The sequence below is a fragment of the Coenobita brevimanus genome, chromosome 101 (assembly GCF_032717465.1).
Source record: "Coenobita brevimanus isolate Jiangsu-jjx chromosome 101, ASM3271746v2, whole genome shotgun sequence".
Lineage (NCBI taxonomy): Eukaryota > Metazoa > Arthropoda > Malacostraca > Decapoda > Coenobitidae > Coenobita > Coenobita brevimanus.
In genome coordinates this window covers 56,637,787-56,663,107 of record NC_137054.1, presented here as the reverse complement: position 1 = coordinate 56,663,107, position 25,321 = coordinate 56,637,787, and the positions used below count along the sequence as shown (strand labels likewise).

Genomic DNA, 25,321 nt, shown 5'->3' with positions numbered 1-25,321 from the left:
AAAGAATCTTATGGAAAAAGAGGAGTTCAAAAATGTATGGATAAAAAGATGTCTAACACAAGAGGAACTGGAATTACTGAAAGAGAAAAGGGAGGAAGCAAAAACAAAAAATGAGGGAAGATCAGAAGAGGAGAAGAACAAATTTTTTTACAAAGTAATAGGATTGCAGGTACGAAAGTGGTACACAAACAGGATGGAAGAAAAAGGAGGAAGTTAGTAGAACCATGTCATGACAAGTATATAAACAAGATGATAAAGTTGATGTACTCAAATGTGGATGGAATGGTATCTAAATTACTAGAGATGAATGATTATGTCAGAGAAAATGAACCACAAATAATATGCCTAACTGAGACAAAATTAACACCAAGGATATCCAATGACATACTAAACTTAGAGGAATACAATATATGGAGAAGAGACAGAAATTTAAAAAAAGGAGGAGGAATTATAATATTAACTAAGAAAAATCTAAAAGTCAAGGAAATAAACCTAGATATACCATCACAAGTAGAACTGATTGCAGTAGAGATCGACACATCTGAAGGTAAAGTAATTGTAGCCAATTTGTATATGCCACCCAGATCAAACACATGGGAAAGAGACAAATATGAGGACCTAGCAGAGAGTACAATTCAGAGTATAAGATCCTTGCTACATAAAATGGAAGAGAAATCGGAAAGAATTATACTAACTGGGGATTTCAATACAAATATAAATTGGAATACTCTAGATATAAATAGCCAAGAAAGCTGCTGGGACCAAAAGCTCCTGGATCTCGTACAAGAGTTTTTCTTAACGCAACACGTGAGGGAAACCACTAGAAAAGAGGACTTGATGTACCTTCAGTGCTAGATCTAATATTTACTAGGCAAGAAAATGACATTGACAGTTTAATATATCACCCTCCACTCGGCAAAAGCGATCATGCAGTACTAAATTATAACTTCAGGATAGCATATGACATAGTAAACAGCACTGACAGTTACAAAAAGAGCCTAAACTATAAAAAGGGAAATTATCAAGACCTAAAGAAGTATTTCTTAGAAGTTGATTTGGAAAATGAGCTTAGAGGACAAGATTTAAATGCTGTATATAAAAATTTTTGTGAATTTTATGAAATAGGAGTCCAGAATTACATCCCACAGCACAAAGAAGCAGATAAGAAAATACAGAAATGGTTCAATACAGAATGTAAAAAATCAAAAGAAAGAAGAGATTTGTTGTGGAATAGATACAGAAGACACAATAGTGAAAGGGCGTATAATAATTACAAACAGGCAAGAAACGACTATACAAGAATAAGGAGGGAAGCCCAAAAACAGTTTGAGGAGGATATAATAAATAAAAGTAGTGATCAACCAAAGCTGTTTTACAGCTATATCAGAAGCAAAACCAAAGTAAAAGGTATAATACAATCCATCACGGACGAGGGAATCACTTATACACAAGAGAAAGATATTTGTGAAGCACTAAATAAGAATTTCCAATTAGTTTTTACAGAAGAAAAAAATTTTGAGAGGGACTATGTGGAACACGCATGTCCACACATACTACCAGATATACAAATAGCAGAAAAAGTAATACAAGAGGAGTTAAGTAGATTAGACGGAGGAAAAGCAAGTGGTCCTGATGAAATTTCATGTTGGGTGTTACGAGAATGTGCAAAGGAGTTAAGTAAACCATTATTTTTAATTTTCAAGAAATCTTTGAGTCAAGGGAAACTACCTGATATTTGGAAAAAAGCAAATATAGTCCCCTTATTCAAGAAAGGAAATAGACAAAATCCTCTCAACTACCGACCAGTATCACTGACTAGTGTTGTAAGCAAGGTATTAGAAAAACTTATAAGAAAAGCTTGGGTTAATCATCTAGAAAAACACAGTATGATAACAGAAAGACAGTTTGGTTTCAGAAAAGGAAAATCATGTGTTACTAATCTGTTGAGCTACTATGACAGAGTAACAAGCACAATACAGGAAAGGGAAGGATGGGTGGACAGTATCTATTTAGATTTCAAGAAAGCTTTTGACACAGTACCACACCAAAGACTTTTATGGAAGCTGTACCATCAAAGAGGAATTCAAGGCAAACTGTTTTGTTGGATGCAAGACTTTTTCAAAAAAAGAGAAGTGAGGACAGTACTAAGAGGAAACTACTCATCATGGAAAGAAGTGACTAGTGGAGTACCACAGGGTTCGGTGCTGGCACCAATCATGTTTCTAGTGTACATAAATGATATAAACAGTAACACTGGAAATGAGAGCTATCTGAATATGTTTGCAGATGATGCAAAAATACAAAGGAGAATTACTAGCACAGACTCTTGTAGGGAGCTACAAGAAGAATTAAATAAACTTCATGAATGGAGTAGCACATGGCAAATGGAATTCAATGTGGACAAGTGTCATGTAATCAAGTTTGGTAAAAGTGGAAAAAGACCTGATTGGGATTATAAGTTAGGAAATAAAACCCTATACACATCAGAAAGAGAGAAAGACCTAGGTGTGATTATCAATAACAGACTATCTCCGGCTGACCACATCTGCGAGAAGGTACGGAACATGTATACACTGCTTGCAAATATGAGAATAGCATTCACATACATAAATGAAGACATGCTAAAAAGGATAATAACATCATTCATTAGACCAACCCTGGAATATGCATCAGTTGTCTGGAGTCCTCATCTCAAAAAGCATATAGACAAGATTGAAAAAGTTCAAAGGGCCGCTACAAGATGGATACCAAGCTTAAGGGACCTAAGCTATGAAGAAAGACTAAATAAACTGAATCTACCAACACTACAGGAGAGAAGGAAAAGAGGTGACATGATAATGCTATATAAGTGCATATCAGGAAAGGAGAAAATAGACATAAATGATTACTTAACATATGGAGAAGCATCAGCAAGAGGACACTGCAAAAAACTGCATAAGAAGAGAGGTGATAAAGACGTAAGGAAATTCAGTTTCCCAAACAGAGCAGTTGATCAGTGGAATGCACTACCGAATGAAATAGTGTTTGCCAAAACAATTCACAAATTTAAGGATATGTACGATAAATATGATCTAAGACACGGGACAATACGAGCTTGACTCATTCCTGTAAAGATACAATTAGGTAAGAATTAGGTAAGGTAAGAACACACACACACACACACACAGGAGACAAGCTGGGGGCTGGGGTGGTGGAAGGTGGGGGACAGGGAGTTAGACAACCAGGGATGGGGGGAGGTGGGGGATGGAGAGGGAGACATGCCTGTCAGTGCTGAGTATGGTGGGGGATGGAGGAGAGATGGGGGAGAAGAGAGAGGATGGAGGGAGGACAGGAAGGGCCATGTGCACCATCACATCCCATTCAGACACACTCATTTCAAACCTATGGAGGGATGAAGTGTTCTGACTAGTGAATCGATGGCTGTACGAATTATAAGAATGTTCCCCCATTTCTTTTGTTTGGTCTAGGAAATCGTCGGTTATCGATGCATCGGAAATCGGGGTATGGGTGTACTCAGTACATGATGGTGTAAGGGAACTTGTGTTTGTGTAGTGGTGCATAAGTATGTCTGCTTGATCCTTGTAAGAAGGGATGTGTTGAAGATAATGGAAGCATGGGTCTTGGAGATGCTTGTTTGTGATATACAGTAGTTGTTGTTGTTGCTGAATAACCTAGGTCTGCCTGGCTGAGCAGACCCATCAACTCCAGGGAAGCCGCCCTACCTGCAGGGCCATCTCATGCAGTGAACTGATTGTCCGTTGTGGTTGATAGCATTTTGGTGTTGTGAGGCATGAAGAAAAGTGTGGAAGTTTGGTTTGTGGATGGCTGCCGCATTTGTGCCTCCATCCAATTAACAAGGGCACCATAACAGTCTCCACATTGCCCTATTATCTAGTTATATGGTTACCACAAGCATTGTAAAAGGTTTTCTGGGTAACAGGAAACCCTTTGACTTGTTAGTCAGTGTAGAGCCACCTGAAGTGGATAGAAGAGTAATAAAATGTGACAGGAAGGATAGGGTGAAAGAGGAGAGGGAAGCAGACACATGTTTGGAGGGATATGGTGAAGAAGGAAGAGAGGAGAGCAGACACTGAGATACAGTGATAAAGATGAAGAAAGAAGTAGGCACCACTACATCAGGTGAGTGAATGAAGGTTGCCACCACCTACCACCATTGTGATTTAGCAGTGGTGGGCAGCGCAAACGAAGTATTACCTTGCGCAGACGCAAAGCGCAATCCACAGTTCACTACCTTGTGCAAGCGCAAATGCGCAATCTGACAAACATTTAGCTTGTGCAATGTTGCAAAGTGCAAGCGCAAACGATTTGCATATATTTTTGGGAATTACCGAAAAATATTGAGATACAGTAATCACTCTAATATCCGGACCCCCAATATCCGAACATCCCCACTACCCGGACATAATTGTCTGGGGATCCAATATTCCCAAAATGGCCTGAAAACCCCAAAAAATAAAAAAATAAAACAAATTTTTCCCGCCCATAATTTGAACTTGCTGCGCACGGTGCGGGAGATCATTGTTGTGGCACGTCATTCCTCCGACGTCCGATAGAGCACTGCTGCATCCTCCCCACTTTCCGTCTGTCTCTCGCCGCGAGTGCACGCTCGTCGTTATGGCTGCCCGCGTGATCGCTTTTGTGGTGGTGCCTTACCTGCTGCAGGGCCTCCTGCTGCTCTCGGGCCTCCTCTTAGTGTGTGTGATGATGGCCCCGCCACCTGAGAAAAGGAAGAGAATGGTGTTGACTCTGGAGAAGAAGAGGGAGATATTGGAGAAAGTAGATGCGGGGTGGTCTTCTTCCCTCATTCTCCGTTAGTTTAACCTGGCCCGGTCTACTTTGTTCAATATCAAGAGATCCCGAGACAAACTCATGCAGTACACGGCTGACTTCTCGTCGAGAAGCAAACGCAACGTGGAAAGGAAGGTTATGTTTACTCCCAAGTTTGCAGAAATCGACCGATCCACGTTGATTTGGTATCTACAACAACGTGCTGCTGGTGTGATGGTACGTGGAACGGAGCTGAAGGCTGCTGCTGAGAAGTTCGCCAGGCTTCACGACGCCCTAGACTTCAAGGCATCCGAGGGTTGGCTCTTTGCGTTCAAGTTATGGCATGGCCTTACCAACCGTAAAGCACGTGGCGAAGCATTGGACGATAACAAGGATGGAGTTGATGAGTTTCGGCACAAGGTGAAGGGCTTGATCGACAGGGAGGGCCTCACTCTCGGTCAAGTCTACAACGCAGACAAAACTGGCCTATTCTATCGCTCGCTGCCAACGAACACTCTAGCCGAGGAGATGGAGAAGTGTGTACCTGGCCACAAGCTCTCCAAGGAACGGATACCTGCTTTGTGTTGTGCCAATGCTAACGGCATGCACCGGCTTAAGCCCGTTGTTGTTGGCCATGCAAAGCAGCCTCGGTGCCTTCGTGGGGTGATGGATGTCCTTCCTGTCGTATGGTACCATTCTTTGAAAGCATGGTTCACAGCTGTGATCTTCAAAGACTGGTTCCACCGCCACTTCGTCAAGGAGGTCATCCATTACCAGATGAAGACACTGGGAATCCCGTGCGACCAGGTAAAGGCCCTCCTTCTCCTCGACAATGCACCTGCCCACCCGTGCGACAAGGACTTGGTTGCTGAAAATGGCCGTATTAGGTGCATGTTTCTGCCACCTAATACGACTGCTCTCATCCAACCAATGGACCAAGGAGTGATCGTGGCAACAAAGCGCCTGTACCGTCGGAAGTTCCTGGACGAGGTGATGGTTGTTCTCGAGGACAAGGACGAGCGCAGGGAGGGACGGGACACACAAGGCAAGTGGACTTTGGAAAACCTTCGCCGCTACAACATCAAGTCTGCGCTGTACAACTGGGCTAGTGCATGGAAGGAAGTCCCTTTGAAGACTCTGGAAAATGGTTGGTCTCGTCTGCTTCTCGGAACGGATGTGGAGTACGATTTTCTAGGATTTGACGTGGATGACTTCCATGCACGGCTACGTACGCACAGCGACGATGAAGATGTGGATGATGTTCATGAGTGGTTGGATGACGACGAGGGCGATCCTGGGTATCAGACGTTGTCTGATATCGAGATCGCGTCTTCAGTTGCAGGTGTCAGTACCGAACTCGAAGATTCCTACGATGAAGGCGACGATGATGTGGACTCCTCTCAGCAGGACACTACTCCAGCCATTCCCAAGCTGAGCACACTCCGGGAACATCTAGAGTTCGTCCTAGACTACCTGGAACACCCGGACTGCGACAGGGAGATGGGGCCCTTGGGACTCGTGGAGGAAGTGCATGCTTTCAGGCAGCGCATCATCAATCGTCAGAATCGTCGGCCATTGTGTCAATCAACGATTGACAGTTTTTTCAGGCCCGTGACCCCCGCTGTGCCCAGCCCTGGCTCCACTCCGTTGCCTCCCCAAGACAGGCCCTCATGCTCCGAGCCACAGCCCAGCACATCAGCCACGGTGGAGTCACCGTTCGACGTGAGTTTGCGGCTGTCTTCAAAGTCATCTGCAGTGGGTACGCCATCACCACGACCCAGCGATGCACCCCTTGGTCACCTGCCAGTGATACTCTCGGACTCTGACAGTGAATAAACAGCAAGAACTTCTCCACTAGACCACACGGGAAGTTAGAGTGTTGTGCAGTGAAAAAAACAGTGTGTTGTGTTAAGGATTTACAGTTGTGAGAGAAAAGACTCAATTGGAAAAAAATTTAACGTAAATATACTTGTTTGTTTTGGCTTTGGAAAATTATAAAAATGGGAAAAGTTAAAGGGCAACACTTAGTAAGTTACAATGGAGCATTAGTTTGACAAGAGTGCACACTGTGAAGAGAACGGACTTCTGTGTGTGATTGACTAAGTTCAGTGCAAGACTTCAGGAACAGTGTACTGCTAGTGCATCAGGAAATCCTTCTTACTGTCAGAGTCTGAGAGGAGGCGGTTATTCATCGAGGTGGCCATGGACTTGCTGTGAGTAAGCAGAATGTTTCATACTGTACTTTTTTTCCATACTATACTTACCTCATTTCACTCTTTAATGTCCTTTATTGGTGTGAATAAGGTGTTAGGAGCTATGCATGTGCAGTAGGAAGGTGTTTTTCTGAGTTAGGCTAGGTTAGGGTCCATAAGTACCAATCCAGGAGCCAGTCACCAGAATGTTTATTAATGTATGAACATACTTCTAAACCCTCATTTTATGTTTCTTTTGCATTTATTTCAGTCATTTATGTGCCTTATTGGTGTGATTTGGGTCTTAAATAGGTGCTATGCATGTCCAGAGGGAGTTGTATAGGTGTTTTTCTGAGTTAGGGTCCATAAGTACAAGTCCATAAGCTGGGGCCCAATATCCGGACAGAACCAATATCCGGACCTACCTATGGCTCTATTACGTCGGATATTGGAATGATTACTGTATTTAAATAAAACAGCATACCTACTTACTTTTATTTTTTATTATTATTTTCTATTATTTGTAATTTGCGCAAGTGTGCAATCTAATATTTAGCTTGTGCAATGTCGCAAAATGCCAGCGCAAATCATTTGCATATATTTGTGGGAATTACTGTAAAATACGTATTGGTATAATTAAATAACTTACTAAAGTAGCAACCTGCCCACCACCCGGGGTGACTGAGGTACAGTAGGTCATTGTCCGGGAAAAACAACCTATATTTACCAAGGCATTGGCAAAGATCACATGATTACTGTATCATCAGCTCTCTCTCTCTCTCTCCGACAGAGGAGGGAGGGAATGGAGAATAAGAGAGAGAGGAGGGAAGGACTGGAGAATAAGAGAGAGAAGAGGGACGAAGTTTATGCCTTATCTCCTCAATCAAAGGGATGCTCCTTTGCCATTCCCATGTATTTATTCTCTCTCTCTCTCTCTCTCTCTCTCTCTCTCTCTCTCTCTCACAGAATAATGCTCTTTATCTCTCTCTCTCTCTCTCTTGTCTTGTCAAGACAGTTTATTTAATAATTCAATATAGATATACAATAGCATATGAAATTCGTTACAAAAAATAAAAAAATCATGAAAACAGTATTTAAATCAAATATCCACAGCCTAATAAATTATTAGGCTGTGGATATTTGATTTAAATAATATATTTTAATGGTTTTTGTAAGGAATTGCATATGCTAATCTTAATAAATAATGTATAGTTATTATCATTTACTAATAATGATAATTTAAAAATATTAAAAATACATTATCTGTTGAAGCATATTAATGCTACTACCCCCTTCCCTCCTGCCTCCCCCCAACAAGCACCAACCCACCCTCGTGACCCGCCCCAGCCTCCCCCATCCCTTGTCCAGCCATGCGGGAAGCTCCCACCACGTGTCCCCTGGAAGACCACGTGTCCCTTGGATTGCACAGTATGCAATCCACAGGGCAGGTGCGCAAGGCAGGTGCACAAGTGCAAATTTATTTGTGCAAGCGCAACTAAGTTTGCGCTTGCGCACCTGCCTTTTCATGTGCGCAAGCGCAAAATTGTGCATGGTCACGCGCAGTGCGCAATGCGCAAACGATATCACCGGAGCGCAAGGGTGAGCAATTGCGCTTTGCGCAAGTGTTTGCGCACCTGCCCAGCACTGTGATTTAGTACCGATAATATGGTTAAGTATTTTGTTGAGCTGAGAAGGCCATGTGGAATGAATTATTGTTGTTGTGAAGACTTTCCAGATTTTTGTTTTCCCTTTGATGAATTTGTTGTTTAATTGCTGAAACCTTGTGATGTTGGCTTGTGTGTGGGGGACAGGAGAGTGGTGTTTGAGTGAGCCATGCTGTTTTAGGAGGCAGACTATCTCAGTGTAAAGTTTAGGTTGTGTTTTCTGTTGCATTGTGGAATATGGGGAATGTCTGTGTAAAATGTGATCTTGCTGTTTTTCATAATGTTCTTGTTGCTGTTGGTGATGGATTTTTTGTTTTGTCATGACTAAAATATCATAAATAATAGCTGGTAGCATAGATGTAAGCTAGAGGTTAAGTGAAAGTCATATGCTAGAGGTCGAAGGAACTGTGTTAGCAAACTTCTCTCTCAAGAATGCCAGACAGCAAGGTATGACCGGAAAGCTTCGATACACACATATACAGGCTCCTAGACAACAGTATAGCCCACATGACGGAAGTTCTCATATATGGAAGGCAAGAGGAGAAGAAGTCAGAAGGAATTAGGAGGCTGGAGGAGAAAGAAGCAAGAAGGAATTAGGAGAGAGAGGGAGAAGGGGGTCTAGACTCGAGAGAGAAGCACTGTGGGGTTAAAAAAGGGTCATGCTCACGAAGTTGACTTAATGTAAATTTTGAGATATCACCTTGAAGAAAATAAAACTACAGTCAACCCCAGACTGATCTTTATCTTCTCCTGTCACCGACTACAAGTGAACTGAGGTTATCTCTTACAAATTAACTCACGGTTACCTACAGCTCGGCTACAACTACGATATAATCAGTTACAAGTCTGATAGTTTACTGTGCTGAAGTGTTGTTCTGTTTCTTTGGTGAATTTTGTACAGTAGCTTTCTTATTCTTTGTGTAAAGGATGTGTGATTGCTGTGGTTTAGAGTGCATTCCTTTGGTGATAATGATAAGAAGGTGATATGAACTTTGTCCATCAGGTGGTGGTAAGTGAAAGTATGGGTGAAAAAAATATGATGTCTGTGGAGGAAAGGGAGCAGTGTACATGGTGCTGGAGGAAGGTGTGTTGTAAGATGTTACTGAAAATGCACTTTTGGTGTCAGAAAAACATAACATGCCATTTGGTCCCAGGCTCTTTTGCCAGGGGGTATGATGATTAATTATTTCCTATCATATCATTCAGTATTGCTTTCACCTGCTGTATAGGATTTTAATCTTTTCCTTTTTATCTTATGATATGACCGATAACCACGGCATGTTCACAAAGTGAATTTTGTTTTTTTTTAAATCATATCTCACTCCTGTTCAACTCACCCCTCCTCAGTTTACCTCCTGCCATCTCCTCCAGTTCTGTCCCCCTTTCCTCTCTCTCTCTCTCTCTCTTTCCACAATTGCCCCACTACACCAGGGACATAAATAGAGGCTTTCAGGAATTGCCTCACTGTCCTAAGGATGTGACACTTAAGCTAATTCTGAGTAAAAAAAGAATGAGATCAGCTTGGCTTCAGTTTACAGTTGATTCAGTTTAATAGTTACAGATGAGCGTGAGGGTCATAATTGTCTCCCTCAGTAATAACCTGTAAGGTCTTCTGGAAATATAGCACCAGAATTATTGAAAATTGTATGCATGATGTTTTTTTTTTTTTTTTTTTTTTTTTTTTTTTCCCCAAAAAAAAAAATAATGTGATAGGTGGTGGTGACCATCATCCACTTACTTGATGTAGTGCTGCCTATTTCTTCCTTCACCTTTATCATTCTTTTTCTGTGTCTTCCCTCCTCTCTTCCTGTTTCTTCCATCTTTCCTGTCACTTTTTGTTACTCTTCTTTTGGTGGCTGTACATCAAGTGACAAGCCTGATAGGTTCCTGTAAGCCAGGAAACCATTTACATTGCTAGGTGGTAACCATACAAACAACCCATGTGTGTTCCCTACGTCAGCAACCAGGTTGGCAGAGGGTTAGTGCCCCTCCCCATAAAATAACAAACTCAAAGACAAATGGCCACATCTTACAGTGTTATGGCATTTGGCTGTAGATATATAGATATACTGTATATAAAAGTTGTGTGTAGATTCTCTGTCAAGTTTTGTGCATTGTGATGCTTCAGTTTTTGCCACTGCAAAGAGACATACAGTTGGATACTCCGTCATTAATGATGGGATTTTTTTCTATGGTTTAAACTTTATTTGTTTTTATATTTATTTTTATAGCAGGGAGTTATTTCATAATTATTTCCAAGGCAGGCACTGCAACATCTTCATACCAGCATGTCAGTCACCTGCTTTTGGCTGTACCATTATCCATCTACACATTTCACTCTCACTTTAATACATAAAATATTCCTTGTATCTGAAGCTACTTCTGTAGAGCATAGTAAAATGTTTATGTAAATATGTACACCAGTTGTGCTGGTCTGTCCCCTTTGTCACATATGTAGGGTAGCTAGTCGGCTACTTTTGGCTGTACTGATTTCCATCTAACATACACATTTCACTGTCTATCTATCTATCTATTGCCAGACGCCTCAATCCCATTCGGGGTGGCCACAAACAAATCGCCTCCAAGTCGCCCTTTCCCCCGCCATTTCACTGCCCTGCTCCCAACTCACACCCCCCTCTCTCATATACCTCTCCACCCCATCCCTCCATTTCATCCTCGGCCTCCCCCTCCCTCTTCCCCCCTCCACCTCACTCACATACACTCTCTTCGTCAGTCTTTCACCCTCCATCCTCTCCACATGGCCAAACCACCTCAGTGTGTTCCTCATAACACTTCCTATCACATCCACACCACAACTCTCCTTTATATCCTCATTTGTCAGCCTGTCTCTCCATGTGACTCCACAGGCTCCTCTTAAATAACTCATTTCCACTGCTCTCACTCTTGACTTTTGTCCTTCCAACAATGTCCAAGCTTCACTTCCATACGTTAGAGTTGGTATCACTATACTGTCATGCAGTAACTTTTTCACTTCCATGCTCACTTCCCTGTTTCTTATCACTGCTTTCAAAGAACCAGCAACTTTTCTTCCCTGCCGTACCCTTTCAAGCACTTCACCCTCCAAACCTCCATCCTTACTCATCACACTACCCAAGTACTTAAACGTACTCACATTTTCCAATTCCTCACCATCCAACCTCGCTGTACATTCACTGACTTCACCTTTCTCAAAGACCATCACTTTACACTTCCCTACATTCACCTTTAGATTCCGTTTCTTACACACTCTCCCAAACTCATCCACCAAACCTTGCAGCTCCCCTTCGTCTTCACTCAACAACACAGTATCATCTGCAAACAACAGTACAGGGAGTTTCCAAACACTATCCTCTCTCACCAGGGCCACTCCAACATCCACTACCCTACCTTGTACCTCTTTTATTACCCCATCCATGTACAGATTGAACAACCATGGAGACATGACACATCCCTGTTTCAACCCGACTTTCAAAGAGAAAAATTCACTTAGTTCACCATCCACACGCACTGCAGCCTTCGCATCATCATACATACTCTTCACAGCATTCAACAACTTCCCATCTACTCCATATATTCTTAATACTTTCCACAATCCTTGTCAATCCACCCTGTCATAGGCTTTCTCCAAATCCATGAAAGCCGCATACAACGTCTTTCCCTTCTCTAGAAACTTTTCCACTAAAGATCTAAGAATGAATATCTGATCTACACAACCTCTTCCCTTCCTAGAGCCTCCCTGTTCTTCTCCAACTAATTTCTCTGTTCTTTCTCTAACTCTGCCAATAAGTATCCTACCATACACTTTTCCTATTATACTAAGAAGACAAATGCCCCTATGATTACCACACACTTCTTTTTCCCCTTCTCCTTTGTACAAGGGAATAATTAAACCTGACTTCCAATTCTCCGGGACTCTACCTTCCTCCCAGGCCAATCTGCACATCTTCCACATCCATTCTACTACTATCTCTCCCCCATGCTTCAGCATTTCACCACACACTCCATCAATTCCTGGGGCTTGCCCCGATTTAACTTTCTTCATTGCTTCCACAACTTCTATCCTACTGATTTCTTCCTGTCTTCTCACCTCCCTCCTTCTCCCAGCCATTCCCCAGCCACTTATACTCACATTACTTCCATCCTCTGTGTTCAACAATTCCTTAAAGTGTTCTCTCCATCTGCTCACTTTTTCTTCCTTCTCCACTAGTAATCTACCATTTTCATCTTTCACTCCCCTGCTAACTTCACTTCCACCCTGTCTTACTCTTTTCACCTCTTTCCAGAACATTTTCTTACAGTCCCTCCACTTTACACTCAAATTCCTTCCAAATTCCTCATCCATTCTCTTCTTACTCTCTCTTACTAATCTTTTCACCTCTCTCTTTCTTTCTACATATAACTCTCTCTTCCGCCTCTCAACTTCTTCCACGCCCCTATTTCTCATCCATTCATTGTATGCTTTCTTCTTTTGTGCCACAGCCTGTCTCACCTCTTCAGTCCACCACGCTGTTCCTTGCACCCCCCTCCGTCTTCTCTTCCTTCCACACACCACATCACATGCTGCACATATTTCTTCTGTAAATATCCTACACACACCTTCCACGTCTCCCATCTGCTCCAATTCATATTTGTCCAATCATTCCTCCACTTCTCTCTTATACTCTGCCTTTTTCTCATCCTCTTGTAACCTTTCCACTCTCCTTGCAACTACTCCTTCCTCTCGTCTTTCCCTTCTTCTATTCCTCCATCTTACTTGAATCCTAATTCTGGCCACCACCAAGTAGTGGTCAGAAAGTCCACTCCCCCAACCTCTATAAGCTCTTGCATCCATTACACATCTTCGCATCCTTTCATCCACACACACATAATCAATCATTGCCTTCCTTTCATTCAGTTCACCACCCACCCTTCTCATCACCAACCCCCTCCCAGCACAATAATAAATAATAAATTCGATAACAAAATATTGTTAATGTCTGTGACTCCTGTGGGAAACAATAAAATTTTACATAAAAATGCAAGCTGGTAGTGCCAGCCTGTCTCCACTGTTATATATGTGGTTAGTCACTGGCTTTCAGTTCTACTTGTTGCCATCAATGCATTTCACTTTCACTTTCAACATTACAGTAGTAAAATATTCTTAGTGCCTGTAGTTCTTTCTGTGGAATGTAATAGAATGTTTATATACTTGTAAATACAACCCTGTGTGGTAGGTGGGGGCACTCACCATCCACTCACTCAATGTAGTGCTGCTCTCGGGTGTCTGCCCTGTCCTCTCCTCCATCCTTCTTTCCTTCATTCCTTCCTCATCCTTCTGCTCATGGGTGACTTTACACTCCCTCTTCTGTCTTTCATTCCTTCATTCTTTTCTCTTCCTTCTGCCTATGGGTGACTCTACACTGAGTGACAAGTCAAATGGTTTCCTGTACACCAGGAAACTATTTACTATGCTGGATGGTAACCACATAACCAAATTTTGGCGCCTGGTGGTTTAGTGGGTAATTATTGTGCTCCAATTGGATTGAGCCGATGAAGGTTTATATCCAAGGGGTGATTGGGGTTTATTGCTCACGTAATGCCACTCAGGGATGAGTGAGGTTGGTCACTCTCATCTTAAATGTCAGGACCAACTGCCTAGCCCCGGGCTCCTACGCTTCTCATGGGGCAGCGTAGGATTAGATGATGGATGGATGGATGGAAATACAACCCTAAGTGACACTTGTGAAAAGTGTTCAGCAAGAAGTTTCTGTAGTTTATTATTTAGTTTAAAGCTAAAGAGTCCATTGTATGCAAGGGGAAAGTACAGCATATGGTGTTTTTCAGAACAGTAGTGACATGGACTTTTGAAGCAGTGAAAACAATTTATTAAGAGCCTTTCCAGTGTACATTTGTTGACCTTTTTGGAGAACTAATTGTAAATAAAAAATCTTTAAGATATATAAGTTCATTATCAAAATGAAAATAATTTGAGCATAACTCTTCCGTTCTGTGGGTAAGAGCACAGATTAGATTACGTTTGTAAGTTAGAGGGTGGATATGTAAATATGCATGCTGGCGGTGCCAGCCTGTCTTCTTTATGTTACATAATTACGAAGCTGGTCACCTGCTTTCACTTCTACTCATTTCCATCTTCTTGTTTCACTCTTATTTTTAATCAGTGACTATTCTTTGTGCCTGTAGCTGAATAAGTATTGAATGCAGATGATACAGACCTATAATGGAATGGTATGTGTAAAGGACACTCATTTTTAATAATTAAAAATCACATCAGGATAACATATGAGTGGTTGCATAAGAAATATATAATGATTAAATAAAGCTGTCCATCAGAAAACTGGTATCGACGGGATGTGCATATCGACATTGTTGTAGGAAGAATGCCCGTTGATAACAAGGAAGACCTGTCCTGTGATATGGTTGAAAGCATGGGAAATGTTAGCATATGACTTCTAATAATTACAGTACATGACTACTGTACTGTTTAATGATAAATTTATTTTAATTGACTAAGCTTTATTTATTTTTCAGGAATGTGAACACCATCCGTGCCATCATGCGAGAGCATGGTGATGTGGTGGACCGCTACCGGCTCATGGCACGCTCAGCCACACGTGGGGCATTTGTAGCTCCTGATGCATCCTTTGCCCAACGTATTCGAGGAAAATGTCACCAACTATACTTCGACTACTCTCTCATGTAAGGGTCATTTATTTATTTGTGTGTCCAGCCCTAGGTATAGGCATAACAATTCATTCCCTGAGGCCCAGCAGTTCTGCATGCCATACACTTTTCATACAGTCACTGCTCATACCCAGTCTTTTTATTGAATACAGACTAGGGCTGTCTCAGTCTCGTATGGTGTACTGGTATTTGCAGGGATGTTTTTATGGCATGGCAGGGGGTCTAGCAGCACCTCAATCAATTTTGTTTTAATCATCGTTGTTGTTGTCTGTCATCATCATCATCATCATCATCAATCATCCAGCCTCCTTTTTTCCCATGTACATATGTGCTGAAGTAGGGTCTAGATAGCAAGAAAAAAGCAACAGAGAGAAAGTTGACCTACAGCATGCCTAATTAAATGGGTCACACATCCATTAACTCACCTTTCAGTCCCCTGGAAATCTGATTCAACCACATAAGCATAACCATTCACATATAGGCACTTCATGTCACCTATCAGATTGCACAAATCAGATGACTATGAAGATAATGGGAAAAAAAAGAAAGTGCCAAGCCATTGTCATCTATTTCTGTCTATTGCCAGATGCCTTAATCCCATAAGGGGTGGCCCCAAACAATTTGCCTCCTTGTTGTCCTGTCCCCAGCATTTCACAGCCCTCCCCCCAGCTCACAACCCCCTCTCTCATATACCTCTTTACCCCATCCCTCCATCTTATCCTCGGCATCCCCCTCCCTCTTGTCCCCTCCACCTCACTGTCATACACTCTCCTTGTTAGTTTCTTGCTCTTCATCTTCTCCACATGGCCAGACCTCCTCAGTGTATTTCTCGTAACACTTTCTATCACATCCACATCCACACCACAATGCTCCTTCACTTCCTTATATGTCAGTCTCTCCATGTAACTCCACATGCACCACTCATAACTCATTTCCATTGCTCTCACTCTTGATGTGTGCCCTTCCAATAAGGTCCAATTTTCACTTCCATACATTAGAATTGGTATCACAATACTATCATGCATCAATTTTGTACATTCATGCCCACTTCCTTATTTCTTATCACTGCTTTCAAAGAACCAGCAACCATTCATACTTGTTTTACCCATTCATGCACTTCCTCCTCCAGACTTCCATCCATACTCATCATACTACCCAAGTATTTAAATGCACTCACATTTTCCATTTCCTCATCATCCAACATTATTGTTCATTCAGTGACTTCATTTCTCTCAAAGACCATAACTTTACTCTTCTCTACAGTCACCTTAAGATTCCATTTCTTACACTCTCCCAGATTCATTCACTAAGCCTTGCAGTTCCCTTTCATCTTCGCTTAACAGTACAGTATCATCTGCAGACAACAATAGAGGAAGTTTCCAAATGCTGCTCTCTCTCATTAGGGCCGCTCCGACATCCACTCCCCTACCTTGTATCTTTTCTATAACCCTGTCCATACACAGATTGAACGGCCATGGTGACGTGACACATCTCTGTTTCAATCCAACATTCAGAAAGGAAAATTCACTCAGTTCACCATCCACACATGCTGCAACCTTGGAACTCTCATATGTTCTCTTCATGGCATTCAAGAGCTTCCCATTTACTCCGTATATTCGTAATAGTTTCCACTTTCCCTGTCTATCAACCCTATCATGTGTTTTCTCCAAGTCCACTTATAACTTCTTTCCCATCTCTAAAATTTTTCCACTAAAGACCTGAGGATGAATATCAAATCTATGGAACCACTTCCCTTCCTAAAACCTCCCTGTACTTCTCCAACTTATTCCTCTGTAATTTCCCTAACTCTGTCAGTAAGTATCCTACCATATACTTTTCCTATTACACTAAGAAGACAAATGCCCCTATGATTATGACATACTTCTTTTTTTTCCATTTTCCTTTGTACAGGGGAATAATTTTACTTGACTTCTCATCTTCCAGGGTTCTACCCTCCTCCCAGGCCAATCTGCACATCTTCCACATCCATTCTACTACTATCTCTCCCCTGTGCTTCATCATTTCACCACACACTCCATCAGTTCCTGGGGCTTTCCCCATTTTGACTTTCTTTATTGCTTCCACTACCTCCATCCTACTGAATTCTTCCTCCTTTCTCACCTCCCTCCTTCTCCGAGCCATTCCTCAGCCATTTATTCTGTACTCGCATTACTTTCATTCTTTATGTTTAACAGTTCCTTAAATTGTTTTCTGTCTGCTCACTTTTTCTCCCTTCTCCACTATCAGTCTATCATTTTTATCTTTCCCTTCTTTACTAACTTATATATCACTCTGTCTGGCTGTCTTTTCCTCCTTCCAGAACATTTTCTAACATTCCCTTCACTTTACACTAAAATTCCTTCTGAATTCTTCATCCATTCTCTTCGTACTTTCTCTTACTAATCTTTTCACCTCTCACTTCCTCACTACATACAATTCTCTCTTCTGTCTCTCAACTACCTCAATGCTTCTGGTTCCCATCCATGCACTGTATGCTTTTTTGTTTCGTGTCACAGCTCTTCTTTCCACCATGTCGTTCCTTGCATCCCCTTTTGTCCTGTCTTCACCCCACACATCAACTCATATGCTTCACAGATTTCTGTGAATATCTTGCACATGCCTTACACCTCCCCCATCTGCTCCAAGTCATATTTACCCAGTTGCTGCTCCACTGCTCTCTTATATTTACCTGTCCTCACCCCGGAGGGGCTCTTGGACAGGTATTGTTTTCACTTGTTTGTCTGTCTGTGTGTCTATCTATTAACAGCTTTAAGCAAAAACTACTGGTGCAGTTTTGACTGAAATTACAGGGGTGATGGGCTATGACCTTCTGATTGCCTGGTAAAATTTTGGGCCAAATTTGGCCAATGCCCAGCCTGTAGGCCCAAAAAATGTAAAAGAAAAATGTAAACAAGAATTGTTCTTTCACCATAACTCCTTTCAAATTCGCCACATCAACATGAAACCAAATCCAAAAGTTGCATCTTTCAAATCTACATCTTGTTATATGCTTCATTACATCAGGGGGGTCACCTTCCCCCAGTTAGCTGTTGGGGGGTCAGTATAAGGTGGGCTGGGCCTAAAATTCCAAATGGGCATAAAATCGTCAGTTTTCACCTAATTTACTCCAAATTTGATATGTGACATCTTTGACTAGATATTCTGTTGGTTTTGTATGTCATCACTAAAATGACTGCCAGGGATGGGTTTGCTGTGCCTTGGTACCGCTTCTTGTCTGCCTTTTTTTTTTTTTTTTTTTTTTTTTTTTTTTTTAATGGACTACTTCCTCCTGTCCTTCCCTCTGTTCATTCACTGCATTTATACCTTGACTCTCATTATCACCAAGTGGTGGTCAGAAAGTCCACTCCCCCAGCCTCTATTTGCTCTTGCATCCATTACACACTGTGTCATTCTGTCATTCACACACACATAATCAGTCATTGCCCTCCATTCATTCAGTTTGCTACCCACTCTTCTCATCATTCGCCATGTATACTTGTGGATCATTTCGTGCCTAAAGAGGGTATTGGCAATCACTAACCACTTCCTGCACAAATGTCCACTAGAGAACTGCCATTCTCATCCACATCTACAGGCACACCCCGCTCACCAGCTACTTCATGCACCTTAACATTCCCTACTTTTCCATTCTCATTTCCAGTCAAAAACACTCTCAGTCCTCTCATATTTTTCCATGCATGCTTTTACATTTGCCCAGAACTTTTCTTTCATTGTGCTTGCATGATCTTGCATTGACGCATACACACACACATGATTGCCCGTGTTTGTATTCGTACTTTCAATCATTCCCACACAGTTCTTGAACCAGCTGATCCATACTCTCTTATATACAGTATATAGGTGGCCCTCTACTTACAGTCAGGTTACGTTCCAAGAAACTGACTGTAAGTGGAGTTTATCGTAAGTCGAAAATGCATTTAATACACCTAACCAACTGAACATCATAGCCTAGCCAAGCCTACCTCAAACATACTTAGAACACTTACATTAGCCTACAGTTGGACAAAATCATTAACACAAAGCCATTTTATAATAAAGTGTTGAAAATCTCATGTAATTTTTTTAATACTGTACTATCATAGTCGATTGTGAAAGTCCATGTTCACGTGTGATGGCCATTACAGGCTCGGTCATGGTCATTTCCTCTGTAAGTCATTTAGGCCGTAATGTCCAAATAGGTTATGTTATGTTATTTAGGCTGTTAGGCGATTCAGCCATTTGCCAGCGCGCACGTGACAGTCTAAATGACTTACGGCCAAAATGATCAGGACCCAACAGGCATGCGGGCTTAATCCTGGGCAGTTATCTTGAGTTTCATCTCAAGAGTAATTGCCTTCCTCTTCTTTTCACCAGTAGCAGGAGAGACAGATAGGCATTTTGTAGAAATGAAGGTTGCACAAAGCACAACGTAGATACAGGGGGACATCCAGAAAAGTGCTGGCAGTACAGAACACTGTAGAGCATTGGAGCATCAATTGTTTACAGTATTGACCGCCTGGGCAGACTGGGACTCAGCTTGCTGCTGCTGCCCAGTAGCATGAGAGAATATATTGCTAGCCCTTTAAATTCAAATTTCAAAGTATGGTTTCTACCATCATAAAGTCGAAAATTTGTAAGTCAACTGTTCTTCAAAAATTTGTAAGTCTGTCATAAAACAGGGACCATCTGTATATGTTTGAATTAAATGCAGTAATCAAACTGTTCTCTGTCCCACCCTGTGTTTGAACTGACATCCTTTTGGACAGCAGATTGTTTCTCTGTCCACTTGACCACCACTTGTCATATAGGAAGAAAATGTTATAATAGTATAGTAACCCATAAAGAGCAACAAGAGTACAGTATTGAGTTTCTGTTGGCCAGTACAGCTAAGGATGACAAGCCTTGGTCTATCTTGCTTCATTTGAATGCTGTTGCATGCCTCATCTCTTGGCTGCCCATATATCAACAGATGTCATTTCAATCTGTCAGCAGTGTACAGTAAGACTGGATTCAGTTGAGTTTCAGAGACTCAGTACAGCCTGTTAGTTGGTAATTTCGGCAATTCTGATTTTTTTTTTTTTTTTTTTTTTTTTTTTTTGAATATGTATTGATGCTGTGCCCTGTAAGTTACAGTTACCTTTCTGAGCTAGTCTTTCATCTTGTGTACTCCACTTTGCAAAGTAGATAAGGCAAACTTTTATGAAAAATCATGAACTAGGGCACCTACATGTCATGGGCCTTTTCTGGTATTGGCTAAAGTAGCATGGCCAGCCAGGGCACTCAGATGTACTGACTTTGGTACCTGTTTGTCATTGTAAGCTGAGCACTATACTAAAGCCATTTGGCATTTTTTTTTTTTCCCCCTAAAGCTTTTGCCTTCCTGGATTAGACCACAACTTTTTAAAGACTAGAGTTGCTCCAGTTCTACAGTGAGTTATATCAGTCATATTTTCTTGTAAGTTTTGGGATGGCTTTTGTGTGGTTGCTTTCCCTGTGGAAGCCTTTGGGCTATTGTGTTTTCTTCTTTCCCCCCCCCCTTTCTTTTCCTTGTTCTCTCCAGTTCTCAGAGGCTTCTTTCAATCTTCTTTGCACCCCTTCTGTTTTGTTGTAGTTAATGCTTCAGTGTGTTCATCAGTGCAGTCCTTACCTGCACACATGTGTTGTAGTTCATCAGTATGTCTTCTCCAGTGCAGCATGTTACTCTTAACATGGCTAGTCCAGTGTGGTGATCTGCCCTTCCTGTGACCTTATGACTATGAGCCTCAAGCCTGGTGCAGGAGCATACCTCTGTTTTCTTCCTGTGGCATACAGCAAACTTTAATCTATTTATCTATAGCCAGATGCCATAATCCCATAAGGGGTGGCCTTCTGACTTTGCTTTAGTTGTTTTACAGGAAGGGGCACAGACCCTCCACCAACCCACTTGTTGACCCATAGGGAGCAAACTTCATAGTATTAAATCCTCTGTTCTTCCTTGTTATACATCAGCCCATCCCAGTTGTTGACCAGAGACTGTCCTTGCTCAGTTTGGCATGGGTCATACCCGCCTCACTCGTGGTTATGACCCTCAGCCCTTTTGTTCAAACTATAAATGCCACATGACTAGCTGTCGACTTTTTCGTGATTGCTCTTCTACACTCCAGCACCGGCTCTCAGCTTTCCCCTTCCTGTCCCCACTACATTGATCCCCACTCTTTTAAGATTTCATAGGCGACTCTCCCATTGTTTCTGTTTCTAGTATTATCACTTTTTGTACTGCTCTTCTCATCGCACATTTAATTTAATTATTTTCCTTTCTCCCTTCCACCGTAGTGTCATTTAGCCATATTATGACTTGTTGTTAGTTCTTCATTATTTCTTCCTTCCTTCCTATGCCATATGTCTGCTATAGCATTCTTCTTTGCAGCGTACTCTTTGTTCCTATGTTTTCATCATTTTGCCACAGGACATTCCTCTTGGTAAGCCCAGGAGCATTGACAGCCCCAGGTTGGGCACATCTTTTTCTCCTGTCTTGGAGAGGACATCCCTGTCTTAGCAGAGCCTGACTGCCGGTTAGTCTTGGCTGGCCAGTTGTGTAGCCTTGTTCCGCTGCACTTTGGGCAGGACACACTGTAATGCTTCGTCCTCGGCCTCTGTGCTCTCTGCATCCATCAGAGATTCTGGGTACTGTCCCACCTGTAAGAGTTTGTCATGTGACCTGCTTCTCTTGCTGTCCATCCTGGTGCTTTAAGTGTCCCACCTTGAGGCATTTGGCCATACTATAAGTGGCCCACATAACATCCAAAAGGCATCCCACTGTATGGCATATCCTTGCCTCTGATTTCTCACATTTCCTAAGGTGTGCTGTTCCAAGGACTATCCACCACTTCCCAGGGGATGATATTCAGCATAGTTCCCCCATCAGGCACCTGCTGCCATTGAGACATGTCTACTATCAAACCAGGCAACATGAGTGACTCACCACTCTGTCACATTGGTTATCCCTTCTCTTGTAGTAGCTTAACATTATCCAGTTCTTGGATCAGTCACTCACTTTAAGTTTGCATGAATATTGACCACTACTGTACATGTCCAGATAGTAGTAAGGGACATGGGTATGTTTGTGTGTGTGTGTGTGTATATATATATATATATATATAGATAGATAGATAGATAGGTAGATATACTGTATATATATATATATATGGTCCTGAGGATGACATAATGGGTTGCTATGGAGTACCAGGAGAAAATGATAAAGGGAAGATACTAAAGGATATGTGTCAGGAGAGGAGGTTGTGCATTTGTAACTCGTATTTCAAACACAGAGATGCACGTAAATATACATGGTATAGAGGGAACGGGGATTGTGTTGAAAGAAGCCTGGTTGATTACGTGCTCGTAGAGAGGTTGATGATGGGAATGGTTGCTGATACGAGGGGTGTGAGAGGACGATGTGGAGGTCTGTCAGATCATATGATTGTGGTATGCAAGATCAAGCTGAAAGGAGTAAGGTGGATCAGGAGAGAGAGAAGCAGTCAGGGAGAAAGACTGAAAGTTGAGAAGCTGAGGATCAAAGAAATGGCAGAAGAATACAGGACCAAAGTAGAGGACGAGTTAGAATTGCTGAATTGGAATGAATTGGATCTGGACAGACTGTGGAATGCATATAGGGATTGCTTAGTTTGGAATGCTAAAGCGGTATGTGGTGTGGCAAGAGTTAACAACAAAGAAGAAAGGTACGGCATGGTGGGATGAGGAGGTAAAGAGAGCGGTGGAGGAAAAGAGGAAGAAGTGACTAAAGTGGTTACAGGATAGGAGTTCAGTTGAAATAAGACTTGAATATGTTGAGAGCAAGAAGCACGTAAAGAGACTAGTGAAGAGGAAAAAGAAATATGTAAATGAGGATCTAGGAAGAAAAATGAATGCAAACTACTCTGAAAATAGAATGTTATTCTGGAAAGAGGTGCAGAAACGTAGAAGTGAAAGCAGTAAGAAATGGGATGGTGTGAAGGATGCAGGTGGTAGATTATTAACCCATGGAGATGAAGTAAGGACCAGATGGAAAGAATATTTTGAAAGCCTGATGAATGGGAATAGAGAGAGCAGAGCAGCTGTAAACATGATTGGTTTTGGGGGTGTGCAGAGAAGGAATGCAGTGCCAGGAGACGTGACACTTGCACAGGTGAAGAGTGCTGTGAAGCGGCTGAAAAATGGGAAAGCAGCTGGGGTTCATGAGGTGTATGCAGAGATGCTTAAATGTAGTGGAGAAAATGGAATGAAGTGTTTGTTGGAGATATGTACGAAGGCATGGATGAGTGAAACTGTGCCTGCAGAGTGGAAAAAGGCTGTGATTGTACCCCTGTACAAAAATAAAGGTGAACGAAGTGAGTGCAAGAATCATCGTGGCATAAGCTTACTGAGTGTGGTAGGGAAGGTACATGGAAGAATTATTATAAAGTAAGAGAGATATCAGAAGTCCTAGTGAGTGATGAACAGGGTGGCTTTAGGAGTGGCAGAGGATGTGTGGACCAAATATTTGCAGTGAGACAGATAGTAGAGAAGGCTTGTGAGAAGGACCATAAGGTGTTTATGGCATTCATGGGTCTGGAAAAAGCATATGACAAAGCGGACAGAGAAGGATTGTGGAAAAATTTGCGCATGTACGGTGTAGAAGGTAAGCTGTTAGGTGCCATCAAGAGTTTTTATGATGGTAGTGAAGCATGTGTCAGGGTTAATGGGCATCTAAGTGAATGGTTCACAATCAGTGTAGGCGTGCGACAAGGTTGTGTGATGTCCCCATGGTTGTTCAATGTATATATGGATGGGGTGATGAGAGAAGTGAAAACACGAGTAGTGGAGAGAGGGATGGAATTGATAATGAATGGTGATGGATGGAATATCTCAAATTTGTTGTATGCTGATGATGCAGTACTGCTTGCAAGTACCGGACAAGAACTTGGTAGGCTAGTGCAGAGTTTTGCTGATGTCTTCAAGCGTCGTTCCTGGAGAGTAAATGTAGAAAAGAGTAAAGTGATGGTCATTGAGAGAGACGGTGACTTCCAGTGCAATGTAACAGTGAATGGAGAGAGACTGGAATTGGTGAGAGAGTTCAAATACCTGGGTACAGTGATAGAAAAGAGAGGAAAATGTGCAAAAGAAGTTGAAAGTAGAGTGACACAAGGAAGAAAAGTAGCTGGTGTAATGAAGACCATATAAGAAACAGAGGCTTGAGTGTTGCAGCTGCACGAGGCTTACGTGAAGGAGTGTTAGTGCCAACTTTAACATATGATGGATGTGAGACTATGGTGTGGCATGAAAATGAAAAGTCAGGAGTAAGAGCAATGGAGATGGGACTGCTGAGGAATGTATGTGGAGTACAGAGGGTGGATAGGATATGAAATAATATGATTCGTGAAAGATGTGGAGTGAGGAAGTCAGTGGACACCAGAATTGAAGAGAGTGTACTGAGATGGTATGGTCATGTGGAGAGAATGGATAACAATAGAGTGGTGAAGAAGGTATATCTGAGCGAATTCGAAGGAGGGAGGAGGCGAGGTAGGCCAAGGAGAAGGTGGAGAGATATGGTGGATGAATGTGTGAGGAAGAGAGATTTGGAAGTCGGTGAGGCTAGGGAACTGACAGGAGGTCGAGCTGGTTGGATGAATTTTGTGAGGAGATATGCATGATCAGGGATTTTTGGCACCCCTTTTTAATGTGGCAGCGTCTGGAATGACTCTGTCATATACGATATGTGAAGCTACAGAACGTGGTGAATGTGTTTGACGTATCCGATTGAGCCAGGATTCCAGGGGCTTGAATGATGAGTGAATGGAAGCATGGCCAATTGGATTGGGCAATTTTGGGCTGTCTGGACATTGCTACTCCTCACCCTGCCCTTGGGTGGGAAAGGGGGTCCGGATGATGATGATGATATATGTACTGTATGTATATATATATATATATATATATATATATATATACACACACAGTGGGTTCTCAAATTTCGATGGGCAT

General features: G+C 42.1%; 1 protein-coding gene across 1 annotated transcript in view; it reads left to right on the top strand.

Annotated features, from left to right (window-relative positions):
• The window catches only part of LOC145415103 (putative aarF domain-containing protein kinase 5), a 443,740-nt gene that overhangs the window by 358,650 nt on the left and 59,769 nt on the right, over nucleotides 1-25,321 (top strand). The window contains exon 10 of the mRNA XM_080284522.1: nucleotides 15,173-15,340. Coding sequence (XP_080140648.1) covers nucleotides 15,173-15,340 — 168 coding nt within the window. The remainder of the gene's footprint in view (nucleotides 1-15,172; nucleotides 15,341-25,321) is intronic.